The sequence below is a fragment of the Martes martes genome (genome assembly GCF_963455335.1).
Source record: "Martes martes genome assembly, chromosome: 17".
Taxonomy (NCBI): Eukaryota; Metazoa; Chordata; class Mammalia; order Carnivora; family Mustelidae; genus Martes; species Martes martes.
Genome location: NC_137905.1, coordinates 27,664,386 through 27,678,356, shown reverse-complemented (window position 1 = coordinate 27,678,356; position 13,971 = coordinate 27,664,386). Strand labels below are relative to the sequence as shown.

The following is a 13,971-nucleotide window of genomic DNA, read 5'->3' as shown; positions in this document are numbered from 1 at the left end:
GTGGCTGAAAGGATACTATGGAATTTGCTTCCAAATCGCCCAGTACCTGGGAGAGGAAGGTGAGGGTAGTGAGGAGACCAGACGGGCCAGTAGATGATGATACTGAAGCCAGGTGGTGGATATATAGGAAATCACTGTATTACTTAATCTGCTTTTGTAGGTGTTTGAAATTTTCAACAATATGACTATTTCAAAAATCACTTACTTCTGAACAACACCATTTTAACATATGCCAATAATTTAGGCCTTTCAGGAAAAAGACAGGCAGCAGCCCGGGCAAACTCTTGCCTGTGATCTGGGCACAGAAACTCCATCTATCACTGGTTACTGATTTTACTGTCTCCACCTCAGTCACTCTGAGAGCCAAGATAGATTCTGCAAGAAGCTACATCTGCACATCTTTAACTGTTTTTACTGTAAAATGTAATACACATTCGGAAAAGTAGACAGAATGGATGTTTGTAAACCAGGCCCAGAAACGGGACACCGCCGCAGCTCCCAGCGGGCTCTCTGTGAACACAGTCCCTCCTGCCCTAAGAGAGAATAGTGTCTTAGATGACAATCTTCCCTGCACTTCCTTATACACTCTTCATCTAGGTATGCCTCCCAAATGATACACTTTAGTGCTGTGCTTCCCAACTATATAAAAGGAAGCATTTTGTACACATTCTTCCGAGTCTTACTTCTTTCCGTCCCCCTTATACCTGTAAGATTTGTCCGTGTTGTCACATGTCACTGAGACAGAGACATTCTCATTGCATGTCATAACCCATTGTGCAATTATACCACAGTTTAGCCATTATATTGTTGATGCTAGTTTAGTCTGTTTCCACTTTGGGATTCTTAGGAACATGCTTGTATAAATTCCCTGGTTTATATGTTGACACAAGTTTCTCTAGATTATAAACCAGGAGTAGAATTGCTGGGTCATAGGGAATGCCCATTTCCAACTTCACTGACAATGCCGAGTTATTCTCCAAAGTCACTGTACCGATTTACACCCCTCCCGGTAGCATTTGAGAGTTGGTATTCCATATTACGGACATTTTTAACCTTGCACCTGGCCTGGCCTGGTAAATACTCACATGTCCCTCATCAGACGAGCATCTTCAGCTCGGACCAGCAAACTTCGGATCAGGTTGGAATTATCAGCCATCTCAGCACTGAGCTTCTGATGCACCGAGTGATACTCATCCACCTAAAAACCATGAACACGCAGAAATTAAAAAGACCTCACAGACTTGTTGAAACTAGTCAGATTGAGAAGACACTCTCTGCCATATAGAGCCCCTTCTCTTTCCCCTATGCACCTGTACCATCTCGACTGTCCCCCATTGTCTCACCTCCTCATCAATGAAATTAAATTGTCTATGCTGCCTCCAACATGCAAGATGGGATTCCATCTGGATCTTTCCATGTCTTAACACAGGGAGCCCTAGCCACACACATAATGTTTTAGAGATCTGGGGTAAGAATATGGTGAAAATTTTGGGCCAGTCATGATCCTTTTTCTTTTTCCTTTTGAATTAGGGTTGTTGGAAAGCAGTGAACCAACACAGCAATGTAACCACAAGAGAAGAGTGAATGGCTAGCAAAGGAAAAGGTGATTATGACATATTTTTTAAAAAGTATCCCCCTAAACCAAACAAAGAAAGCAGGGTGGTCTAGAGCTCAACCATTCACTTTTATGAAAGAAATCCTTTAACTAGTGAACCCTCTAAAACTAGCTAAAGTTCAACAATTTTCAAGAGTTCTTTAAAACATGACTGTAATTACAACATACACACAGTTGGGGTATTGTTCCTCTCCTAAGAGAAACATTTCAAATATTATGACACTACCACGTTCTCACAAATGCATCCATTGGGTGCCCTCACCTTAACTAGCACCTTTCGTAATTCCTCAAAGTAGGCAGGGAAATCTGCTTCTACTTGAAGGTCTTCAATAGCAAAAAATGATGCCATTGACTGGATGATATCACCAGCCAAGTCAATATCATCAGTATTTATAGTGATCTATCCAGGGAGAAAAAAAGAGACAAGCTTAGTATCCTCAGATGCTAAAGACAAACCCAGCTGAAACAGTACCAGAATTTCCCCCATGTTCAACATATTTACTGAACCTAAGTTTACATGTGGTGGTAAGTAAGACAGGGGTTAGCCCTGGAGGAAATTACAGACCACATGCATCACATTTCCAGAAGCAGGCTAAAAGATCAATCGTCCAGCCTTGTAAACTAAACAACAAAATCACTCAAACATTGAAAATGTTTTTGTTCACCTCTGTATCCCCATTCCTTCTTCCCAACTTACACAAGGAAGGGCTGAAAGGAAGGATGGAGGAAAACAGAATACCTCTGTTCTAGATTACACCTCAGTGTCTAAATAATTAACAATAACAGACTACGTTGAAACACATGGTTTTACGACCTTGAGATTGGTGCCACCCACTTTACCTTGCACTGAATAGTGAACGGTCCATAAGAAATCTATGCCCGTGACAGTAAACCTTACCTCTCCACTAAGTTTTATCTTTATATACAGCTGGCCACCATTCCGTAAGGATGTGAAACACACTTGAAATGGAGCATTTTGAATGTTAGTGTCTTCTGGTAACAGGAAGTTCTGGCTGAGCCATATAACAACCTTAAAAATGAATAGGATAAAATGAACTTCCATTTTTATTATTTTTTTAAAGATTTTATTAATTTATTTGACAGACAAAGATCAAAAGTAGGCAGAGAGGCAGGCAGAGAGAGAGTGGGGGAAGCAGGCTCCCTGCTGAGCAGAGAGCCCATACAGGGCTCGATCCCAGGACCCTGAGGTCATGACCCGAGCCGAAGGCAAAGGCTTAACCCACTGAGTCACCCAGGCACCCCTGAACTTTCACTTTTAAAGGACAGTCGTTCTTAAGGATTATCCTTCTTTCTAGATTTATTGCTTAAGAAAAAAAAAAGCATCATACTTCACACCCCCTCCTACCCACCCTGTACATGATCTTAAGTAACATTCATAATGTCTGGCCCCACAGCATGCATGACTTTAGAGCATTTTCAGTGTAGACATAATCTTATATGGAATGTAGGAACACTTTGGGTAGACGATAAGTCTGTTTATACAGTAACTCTTCTGTGGCTATATCCTGGACAATGTAGTCTGCTTGAAAGTATTCCATTCCATTCCTTTCAACAAAAGTTAAAATGAAGTATGCGTGCAAACGCATGAGAGACAGACACAGAGATACACCCGCACGATAAGTATAAAGTAAGTTTTAATATTCGTAACAATAACGGTACTTACACGAGCAGCAGCACAAGGTACACGTAAGAATGTACGTGAGAATCTACGTGACTAAAGTCTCCCTGAGACTTCTGAAGTCAAGCCAAGGTTAAAGGCCACTAGTACTAGTCTTTGACCCTATATAAGGTACTGTGACACCAAGTTTGTAATCTGCAGGGGCTGCCTGGGAGGTGGGATCCTCCTCCGTTACAGATAAGGGCACTGAAGCCAGGACTGGTGAGGGCTGACAGCACTAAGAAAGTCACAAAGAATTTAATTAGTTAAGGTAGCATCTGAACCCAAAATGTTCCCAGCTCCGACTCCCACTCTCTTTGCATTCTGAAGCAGGTTCCTCCTGGAATGCTGGGTCAGAACAAGTACGCCAAGACCATGACAAAAGAAAGAAAGGAATTAGAAGCTGGTAAAAATTTACGTGTAACTAAGGATTGCTCAAGTAAATAAGGTATGTGTTTTTTCAAAGTGAGAGAAGATATTTCAGCAGTATTTTCATCATGGGTAATAAGCCAACACCAAACTACCTACCTCTTTTATGTCATAATTACTGCTACCAAATAACTCATTCATGTCATTTCCCCCTTCTATGAAAGAGCATCCAAAAGATGCTAAGGTGCAAAGATACTGAAAGAGAAAAGCCTGACACTCACCCTCTGTGCCCGTTCTGCAATGACAAAGTTGACGTAGCTGAGTGGCTCTCTGGCAGGGTCGGGGCTGGTCAGCGCATACATGGAGAAGCGGGGGAGCTGTCTTGTCAGTTCAAATACATGAAACTGGGTGCTGTGGTCAACGGAGGGAACACAAGAAGAGAAACGGGTTGCGTGGAATATTCTTTCAAAATGCAAGGCCCAGAAAATAACTATAAAGTCACTACTGGGTCATCAAGTTGGTTTTACAGGTTTTGCAGAAGGGAAAAACCTGTAGTTAAGTAGTTAAGCACTACTACAGTAATGGGGTTTGGGATTAGTGAGAACGTGAGTCTTCTACATACACAAAGATGTGCACCGAGGGTTTTAAATGCCCCTTTTTTGTTTTTGAAAGATTTCGAATTAGGTAAGTAAAGGTCATGGGAAATCTTGCCTGGGTGCATAGAACCATCAAATGGCTCCTTTGGCTCCCCCAAATCCATGCCACAATAGAATATCCACCCATCTGCCCTCCTCGAAGCACTGGCTAGAAATGAATGGTGACTTGCAGAAGATCACCTGCTTCTGTAACCCACAAAGGTTTTCAAGTGCAGATCCACGGGGACATCCTTGGGAGGCGTAATGGGGATGCGGATGGAGCTGGAAAGGTTGTGAATGCTGGGGTGTACCACGTGGCTTTCACCTAGAAAAATTCCCTCAGCAAAAATCAGTACTGCTCGGATGATGGTGTCTGCAGAGAAGAAAGACAATGGCGATTCAAGAACCACTCCAAGACGGCACAGGTGTCCAGAGACGCCAACCACACATACCTTCTTACCATTAGAGGTGGAGATACACAATTCTGCGTGAGCAGCCTGGGTCTCGTGCCCCAGACTGACCGAGAGGGCGGTGTGCAGCTTCGTATTGGCTGGGATGATGCCCCGAGGCCCATCAGCCTCGCTCTGTGGACTGCTCAATTCAGCCTGCAAAACATGCCCCCACTTCCAACTCAGCCACCAAAGCAGTGAACTAATGCCAATCTTAAATAACATGGTTATTCGGCTCCAAAAGGCTGACTCCCGATCATCTGATTTTAATCTGATTCTTTAGAATTCAGAGGACTCACCTCGCTACCATTCCCTTTCTCTACCCAGCCTCTTCCCAACAGAAAATGCCCTGTCCCTTTCTGTGGTTACAGTCCATTGTCACCATGCCTTTTATAGTTTTGGGGTGGTTCTTTTAAAATAGCAAAATTAATTCACTTAATAATACATTCAAATACAAATACCCATGATAAGACAGTTAAAGTCCCATCTCGAAGCTTATCCTCCAGCCAGCTTGGTACCTACATACACACACACAGACACACACACACACACACACACACACACACACACAGGTTTTGTGGTTGTCAACTTTCATGTTATTTGTTCTTGAAAAAGGTAAGAGACACTCTATACACACTGTCCTTGTGTTTTTTCACTCAGTAAGGACACAGATATTCTTCCATATCAGTCCAACTGCATACATGTCATTCTCCGGAGCTGCTTAATATCCCCCAGGACACTCCTTACTACTAATCAACATTCTAGTTGGTTGGAAAACTGTTTACTGCTACGAACAGTGCTACCGTAAATGTCTTTGAATGTGTGTGCAAATACTTCTGTAGTTCAGCTGCATAGAAGTGGGATTTCTAGATTAAAGGATATGTGCCCTCTCCCCGCTGACCCTGGCAAAAAGGCTTAAACCATCCATGCTTCTGCTGCGAGTAGGAGGGGTCCTGCCATGCAGACACTGACACTCAGTATTCCTTCACATTTGCCAGTCCCACCTCTCCAGTCTCCCATTTCCCGAGGAAAATGTCCATTCCCACGAGGACCTACCTTGGCGTTTTCCTCATAGTTGCGGAGTTCCAGCAACAGATTCTGTTTTTTCTGGCTCAGCTCTCGGATCAGGTCCTGCTCTACGCTGGTGTCCATGAGGTTCCCTCTCATCTCCGCTGTGCCTGGCAGGTAGCCCCGGACTGAACAACAGGAAAAAACCCTCACCACGTTGAAAAAAAAAAAACCCAGCATTTAAATCCATCAACTCTCAGTTCTTAAAAGCCAAATCCCTAAGTTCTCATCCCCCCACAACAAGGTGACTGTATTAGGATGAGAGGATATCCATACAAACACTTTATAGTGGAACTGCCTGGTTTTCTGACCCAATCAAATTGAAAATCTGACTTTTTAAGGATTTTTCCCATCCCAATTTACTTTCCCCGTCCACGGCACAGCAGATGAGCTGTGTGTGACCGTCCATCCGGTAATCTCCCTCCAGCACACCAGCAATTGCAGAAGAAAAGTTGTCTTTAAAGATGACCTCCCCAGTTCGGTCACTTCGAGCATCAACCTAAAAATAAAATAAGAACTTGAAAAGTAGCTTGTTTTTTAAAAAAACACACACAAAAATTTAAAATCAAATCAGCTTTAAAGGTCAGCTAGTCTGACCATGGGTCCTCGTGGCTTCTCAGGAGATACCTATGACCCCTGGGGCTAAAGGGACCATGAGGGGCCATAACCGGCTGTACTTTCTTCTTTTTAAATAAAAGCTGTTTTACATACTGGCCTTTACATAATGTCATCTGGAGAAATGGGTTGCCAGTTCATAATCAGAGAACAGGGCAAGTCCAAGCTGTCTGGGTTCAGATTCCAGACGACATCAGGCATGTTCAGGGTGGTATGGCCGTAGGCTGGGTTCAGATTCCAACTCTGCCACTTACTATCTATGGGATCTTGGGAAAGTCTCTTATCCACTCCGTGCTTGGTCTCATCATCTGGGGGTCAAGAACAAGAACCTGAGGAAAATAACTATACCGACACCACACAGGGTTGGAATGAGGCCTAAAGAAATTAACACATAAGCACTTAGAACAGAGCCTGCCACACAGATGTAAACAGGAAATGTGAGTTCTATACAAAAACTTTATCTTTATCATATATGCACACAAATTATATTTACACCTGAAGTTTGAAAAACACCAAACTAGTTCACCCTTTCATCATATAACCTTTTATGATAACCCTGTTTAAGAGTCTCTTCCATGTAAAAATTATTATTTTTTTTAATATTTTATTTATTTATTTGACAGAGACAGAGATCACAAGTAGGCAGAGAGGCAGGCAGAGAGAGAGAGGGAGAAGCAGGCTCCCCACTGAGCAGAGAGCCCGATGCGGGGCTCGATCCCAGGACCCTGAGATCATGACCTGAGCCGAAGGCAGAGGCTTTAACCCACTGAGCCACCCAGGCGCCCCCCATGTAAAAATTATTAAGATACCCCAAAGAGCCCTCCCATCCTCACTGAGTCTCCTCTTCCCAAGAAGGGCGAATAAATGATCAGAAACAAATGCACCTGAAAACAACAATGAAGGATAACCACTTAAAACGATGACTTTCATTTCAAGCAAGAACAAGTGTTATCAATAAAAGGGTAGCTACAGAAAAGGGTAGTGCAATCATTTCAACAGCCAGTGCCATTCACCCTTTTTGTCTGTTCATGAACATCCTTCTGGGCAAAACTTCACAACAACAATAAAAATAAAGTCACTTAGGTCATAGCCTACTCCTAGTTCCTACCTCCTGTCTGGAGAATGTCACATTCTAAGTATCCATGCTCTTCATAACAACAACATGTAAGCCTGGTAATTATCCATGTTAAAGTTTGTGAAGTAATGCAGGGCTTGTATTTATGAAAGCCCTTAGCACACTAACATAACTCTCAGGGCACGTGGCTGGCTCCCCGGTGGAGCATGCAACTCTTGACCTCACGGTCCTGAGTTCGAGCCCCAGGTTGAGTGTAGAGATTACTTAAAAATAATAACCCTTTAACTCAGACTGAACTTACTTCTGCATTTACATAATATTTTACAAATAAGAGAGTTTATTTACTAAGAAACAAGCCTAAAAATTAATATCTCTCTGGATATTCTGCTCTTTGCCTTATCCAACATGGAGCTTCTGCCCGGGAGCAGAGAATGGCCCTCCAACTCAACAAATGACCTACTAAAGGCAAAGTCCATCAATTGCTTGCACTCATTTAGTATTTCTGCACCTGTATGCACATGCTGGATCTGTGTATTCCCCTTTTGTATGCTATTTCTGTTAAGTGTAGATATCAGCTTTTCTACTTATATAATGAACTGTGTGAATTTTCTTATCTTTTTTTATGTTCTGGAACAGATTATATAATAGAAATCCCTTAAAATTTTGAAAGCATTTAACCCTAAAAACATCTAGGTCCAGAGTCATATTTGAAGGTAACTTTTTTTTTAAGGTAACTTTTGATAACTTCTCAAGTCTAGTGGTTTCTCATTCTTGACTCAATCACAATAATTTGTATTTATAATTTATATTTCCCCAGAATATGGTCCATTTTAAGATTCTCACATTTCTTACTAAGGAACACAGTCTTCCTTTATAATTTTTTTATCTTTTTTTTTTTTAAGATTTATTTATTTGAGAGAGAAAGAGACTATGCACACAGTGGGAGGGACAGAGGAGAGGGAAAGAGAGAATCTCAAGCAGACTCCTCACTGAGCACAGAACCGGGATGGGGGCTCGATCCCATGACCCTGAGATGAAGACCTGAGCTGAAATCAAGAGTCAGATGCTTAACCAACTGAGCCATCCTGGCACCCCAGTCTTCTCTTATCATTTTGAATGCCCATGCCGAAGACAAAACCAGGTAAAGAAACAGGAACCAACACAACAGTTCTATAAAACCTGTTCTTCACACGACACCAAAGGAAGGTTACAAGGTACTGGCCTTGTAAAAGCAAAGAAAAAACCAAAGAAGAAAAGGCAGGAATTAGCTGATCTCCTTCAGGCAATCCAGCACTGTCACACAAGAAAGCCAGGGCAAATGGTACCCATGGAGACCTGGCAGCTACTTAGGCAGCTTCTAACAAGACAATCTTCACTTGCCAGAAGTCTGCAGAAAATTCTGATTTGAACTTAAAAAAGGAAAGAAAGCAAAAAGATTTTATTTTGAATTTTATAGCTGGGAAAACAATATGATAGCATGATTCTTCCCATTAACTCTAAGTTTTCAGTCAGTCTTAAAGACTTACTGGAGAAGAGCTACACAAACAGTTCATTATTTGCTTATTAAAATTCCTTTTTTTACAGTCCCATGCCTACGATCAACCTGATTAAACTGATTCTCATTCCTTCAAGGAAGAGATTTAGAAAGATCTTTCCAAAGATTTTCTCTCAACTGGGCTCTTAAAATCAAAAGGACACTCAATCACTCGTAGTGCTGACATTACAGCAGGAAGAAAACAAGGTGCAAAGATTATAAAGTTAACTTTGAAAGCACAGCCAAGGAAGACAAGTTTATATTCTCATGTTACTGGTTCTGAGTCATGCATCCAGTGTATCTCAAACAACTAGTCCTCTGAATTACACCTGAACTCTGTATTTGAACTTACCTTCCCATTGGACCAACCAGTTATCAGTTCACACACTCCATCAGAATTAAGGTCGAAAGCATGAATGCTCATGGCATGATTTTTAGACTAAAAAAGAATTTCAATAATTAGTCCAGAAGTCTTTCAATAAGTATAAAATCCCTGAATAATGGAGGCTGAATTATACTAACTTTAATTCTCCAGTATCGAGCTGTTTTGTCATAAACTCCAACTGTGCCATTGGAAAGGGCATAACCAAATCGACTGCCATACATAGGGCAAAGAGAGGTGATTATCTGCAAGAAATAATACAACATCTTCCCATTAAGCTCAATTTGATGCAAAGTATGGCTTTATAAAATTGCAAGCCTTGCTACCAAGTGTGTGTTAAAATTAGATTTAAATCTGTTCAAGGGGAATGTACTCCTCTTCTCCATGATCCATGTCATCTATTTCAAGAGTTGGGTAATCAGAATTAAATAAACTCACAAAGTTTGCTGTTTGAGATCAAACTTACGCGGCAACTTGAGGCAAATTATTAAAAAAAAAAAACAAACAAAATTGAGTGATTAAGGATGAAATAAAGTGAGTATATAAGAAACAGAAAATGTACAACAGACACTGTTATAAATACTAACTCAAAAAATGTTTTAATATCCTACAGCCTAAATTTTAAAGACCTGTAAAACCCAGAACTGAATCTTTTATCTACATGCTTCCTTTCTATGATATAATTTATTGCTTGCTAGAGATGAAAGATGTTTTTTAGAAGGAAACATAATTCTTTAAAAAGTACAAACCTAAGCACATGTACTTGTGTATGTAACAATATATAAAATGTGTATACCATACAGAAATATTTATAGGACTGTCTGAGGATTTAACACCTTTAAGAGAATGAAATTTTAGATACTGAACAAAATTATCCTTTATTTAAAGTTAAGACCAGAGCTTAATGATATCTATGTTTCTGCAGATCTACTTTCTAATTCTGACATGAATACAAGAGATATTAAGAAATAAATTGTATAAAGCAGAGAATAGTTATATAATTTCCTCTACACCTACAGCTTTTCTACAAAACCACCCACTTCACTTAACTCTGAATGCAAAGTGCTGTGTAGGATTCCAGAATTATTTAGCTCAAGGCATTCTTTTGGCAATAGTCAGTACTGTTCAACTGCCAAATGAATTAAAATTTTGCTGATCTGCAAAATGACATTTGAGCTAGGAGCAAAATCAAACCAGAATGAGAGGAAAATGGCCCTGAAATGAACAATTTTGTAAAGTTCAGATTTTCATAAACTTAGCCCCAAATTCTGTAGGTCCCTTAGTCCTTCTTTAAATTAGTTCTCTAATTAACTAGTTTCTCTCTTTTGTTGGACCAGGGACCAGAGGACCAACAATCAGCTCAAGTCCCTACCTCTATTTCATGGTCTCCTGTCCTTTTCTAGGATTTAGGGAAAAGATGTTTCAAAGAATGCAGCCTCCTCACATCTAGTATTGACAATAAACAGAAATCCAACAAAACCTGAATAATTCCGACCAAACTGGAAAAGATTTACTACCAATTTGAATGAAAGAAAAACGATAAGGCAGTCCTGACACAGTATCTACACACTGTACCTACAGACCGGTGATAAGCAAGCTGGTGTTTTTTTGAAGGGGAAGGAGGAAGTAGAAAACCCCTTTAAAAACCTAATGAAAGCTAAGGACACTCTCCAAAAAAAAATCATGTTGAGCACAGACACTTAAACAGAACCCCTCAGCCTTCATTAGGGCCATTAATTTTCTCTACCTACAACTATCAGTTTACAATTATAAAATGTATATTTTATTTCTGTTCTTCTGTTTTGTTTGCCTCCCTTTTAGAATGTTCACGAGCCACTGGTCCTTTATCCTCTTCTCCTTTCTTCCTTCAGAATATCCTAATTCAGTTTTCTGTTTCCATTTTGCCCAATCCTGGAGAACCAGCAGCAAATACATATCCTAAGAATGCCAAAACTACAATGGATAAGGGCAATCTGTAGGAAAATAAAGCTCGAGCTTCATTTAGGTTCTACTATATGAGTAATTCCAATCACGGAGAAACCAGCCAAGTTCTCTAACATCTGATTTTAAGTTTACCGTCAGAAATGTGCCCAAGAAGTACTTAATTTGAATGAAGAAGAAAAGTTATAAAAATCTTATTTGGGCACTTCATTTAGTCTATTTAATACATATGATTAGGAGGCAGACAAGGAGAAGTTCAAATCCTGACCACACAACTTCATAGCCATGATGGTGTGTGAGTAATTTATTTTATTTTTTATTTTTTTTTTTGTGTGTGTGTGTAAGTAATTTAAAAAAGAAACAACACCAGAGGCGTCTGGGTGGCTCAGTCAGTTAAGCATCTGCCTTCAGCTCCGGTCATGATCCCAGGTTATGGTCCTGGGATTGAGCCCCACGTCAGGCTCCCAGCTCACCAGGGAGTCGGCTTCTCCCTCTCCCTCTTTTCTCTCTCTCTCTCTCAAATAAATGAATAAATAAAATATTTTTTAAAAAAAGAAAGAAACTTAACACCAGTTTCCTCTTCGGTAAAGAAGAAGAATAACAGTATCTTCCTAATAGGGCTGTTGTAGGATTAAATGAGTTAGTTTATGTAAAGCACTTAGAACAGTATCTGGCATCTATTAGGTGCAGCATAAATGGTTACCATTATTGGTGTTATTATTATTATCAATATGCATTAACTCATTAAAAGAAAGGCCTTTATGTACTCCACAATTTTTCTCTATTTAATCAGTCTGTTCAAAATATATCTTTTTTCCCCTGTTCCCAACACCTCCTCCCGACTCAGAATGTATCTTGATACAGGATTTTTAAGTGCATCCTTCTCTGTAATGTGCAATTCTGTTTAACCCCCACAGTTTTTACCCCAAAACTGTCTGGATTATAGGAAGATGTCCCAGAACTCTCATCTGATGTGACATTTCATGGTGCTGATCAGTCTTGCCCAAGGTTACCATGACTCTGATGTGACACTCCTTACCTCTGTTTCTGTCATTTCTGCCACAATCTCATCTTCTTTAAAAACTCGGATATCAAAATCCTCTGACCCGACGAGAAGCTGAAAGGGAAAAGAATCATGCATAGTTAGTGCAACAAGTGAACACAGCAGAATTTCCATAAATAAAACAAAAAAAAACTGCATGAGACTTTATACACTGCTACTGCTACCTGAGAGTTTCAATCTCCTGAGAATCTGGTACTCGGGAAGGTTCTCCCATTGGGGAAGTCCCCCAGTTCAGTTAGTGAAGAAAAAGTGGCCACTACAGATTTTATCTGCACATCGGGATGCACATTGTGCCAGGACATGTCCTTCCACCAAGAAGTTGAAAACACGCCCTGGCTCAGTGCCCTCCTCTGCCTGCAGACAGAAGCCCTGTTTCAAATGCCAGAGACCAGTAGCCATGGACAAGAGACAGGTAAGTCAATGCCTGACACAGCACTTGGCGGACCGCTCAAGAAACTGACTCCTAGAGGAACCATCAGAATAATTTCAAAGGCTAAGAGCCCATATCTCTCAAACTTTTAGATTCATGAAAATGTTAGCCACAATTGAAAACTACTTACTAATATGGTCTCAAAGCAACAGAAGTGAGTTGTAAGATTGTGAATATGGCTGTGGTCCCATCAACTGTTTTGCCCCCTCTCCCTGTCCTGTGTCTTTGAAACATCATGGCCTTGATCTTGGTATTAGATGAACACAAGTGATGTATTGTTCAAAAGAAGAGAAAGATAAATGAGGCCAGTTAGCTTGTCATTTAGGCAAGAGAGCACCAAAATCAACCAAGAGAAGCTAAAACTTCTCTTAACACTAATGTCATTGTCATGGGAAAATTATTCAGCTGAACACACAAGATAAGTATCTCCTCCTCCACACACCTCTTTCTTACCATCACCGTCAAAGTCACATAAGGCCAAGGAATGAACATTATCTCCAGTAACCTGAAAATAAAACCAAAGCTCATTAATATGCCATCTTTTTTTCACTTAATCCAAATTCATTAGCTCCATGAAAGAGGATTATACAAACCACCAATGGATATTATTCAAATTACAAATCTTCTTTTTTTAATGTACAGAATTATAAATAAGATTCTATTTCATTTTTCTTATTCATCATAGTCAATGGTAAAAAACAAACAAAGCATAAAGCGCATTAAAAGTAAAAATGTTTAAGAGGATTAAGAGAATGTTTTGTTCTTCATACCGTCCAAAAGAGATCATTTCCTTCGTGATCAAAACCCTGCAGAGCACAATTTCCACCAATAATGGCAAGAGGGGGGGAAATGTCTCCCAGTGTTCCCAGCACAATTGCATTGGCCCCATCTGCAACCTGAGGAGGACAAAAAAGACATAAAAATCTCAGATCCAGTGATGTACAGGCACAGAGGAAGTAACATATATCCTTATTTTTATTTGGATACTCAAATCTCTCTGTCATCATTTGTGAGAAGCCACACAGTCTCCTGAGAGGGAGGCCAGGGCCACGCACTGAGGACAGTCACTGTGGCTTATGTGTGCTTCTACGAGGATGAGCAGAGATCCAGGATCGAC

The 13,971-nt window shown here is 40.4% G+C and overlaps 1 protein-coding gene across 2 annotated transcripts in view; it reads right to left on the bottom strand.

Annotated features, from left to right (window-relative positions):
- Positions 1-13,971, bottom strand: part of BBS2 (Bardet-Biedl syndrome 2) — a 28,474-nt gene that overhangs the window by 6,474 nt on the left and 8,029 nt on the right. The window contains exons 3-15 of one of the 2 annotated variants that reach the window (XM_080828910.1): positions 13,625-13,750; positions 13,297-13,359; positions 12,401-12,478; positions 9,561-9,665; positions 9,391-9,477; positions 6,178-6,313; positions 5,803-5,942; positions 4,758-4,902; positions 4,499-4,670; positions 3,944-4,073; positions 2,514-2,645; positions 1,878-2,015; positions 1,086-1,198 (exon numbers count right to left, since the gene is read on the bottom strand). In XM_080828910.1, the coding sequence (XP_080685036.1) occupies positions 1,086-1,198; positions 1,878-2,015; positions 2,514-2,645; positions 3,944-4,073; positions 4,499-4,670; positions 4,758-4,902; positions 5,803-5,942; positions 6,178-6,313; positions 9,391-9,477; positions 9,561-9,665; positions 12,401-12,478; positions 13,297-13,359; positions 13,625-13,750 (1,565 nt within the window). Of the gene's footprint in view, positions 1-1,085; positions 1,199-1,877; positions 2,016-2,513; positions 2,646-3,943; positions 4,074-4,498; positions 4,903-5,802; positions 5,943-6,177; positions 6,314-9,390; positions 9,478-9,560; positions 9,666-12,400; positions 12,479-13,296; positions 13,360-13,624; positions 13,751-13,971 lie in introns of both variants that reach the window. The other variant, XM_080828909.1, reaches the window with a different exon arrangement.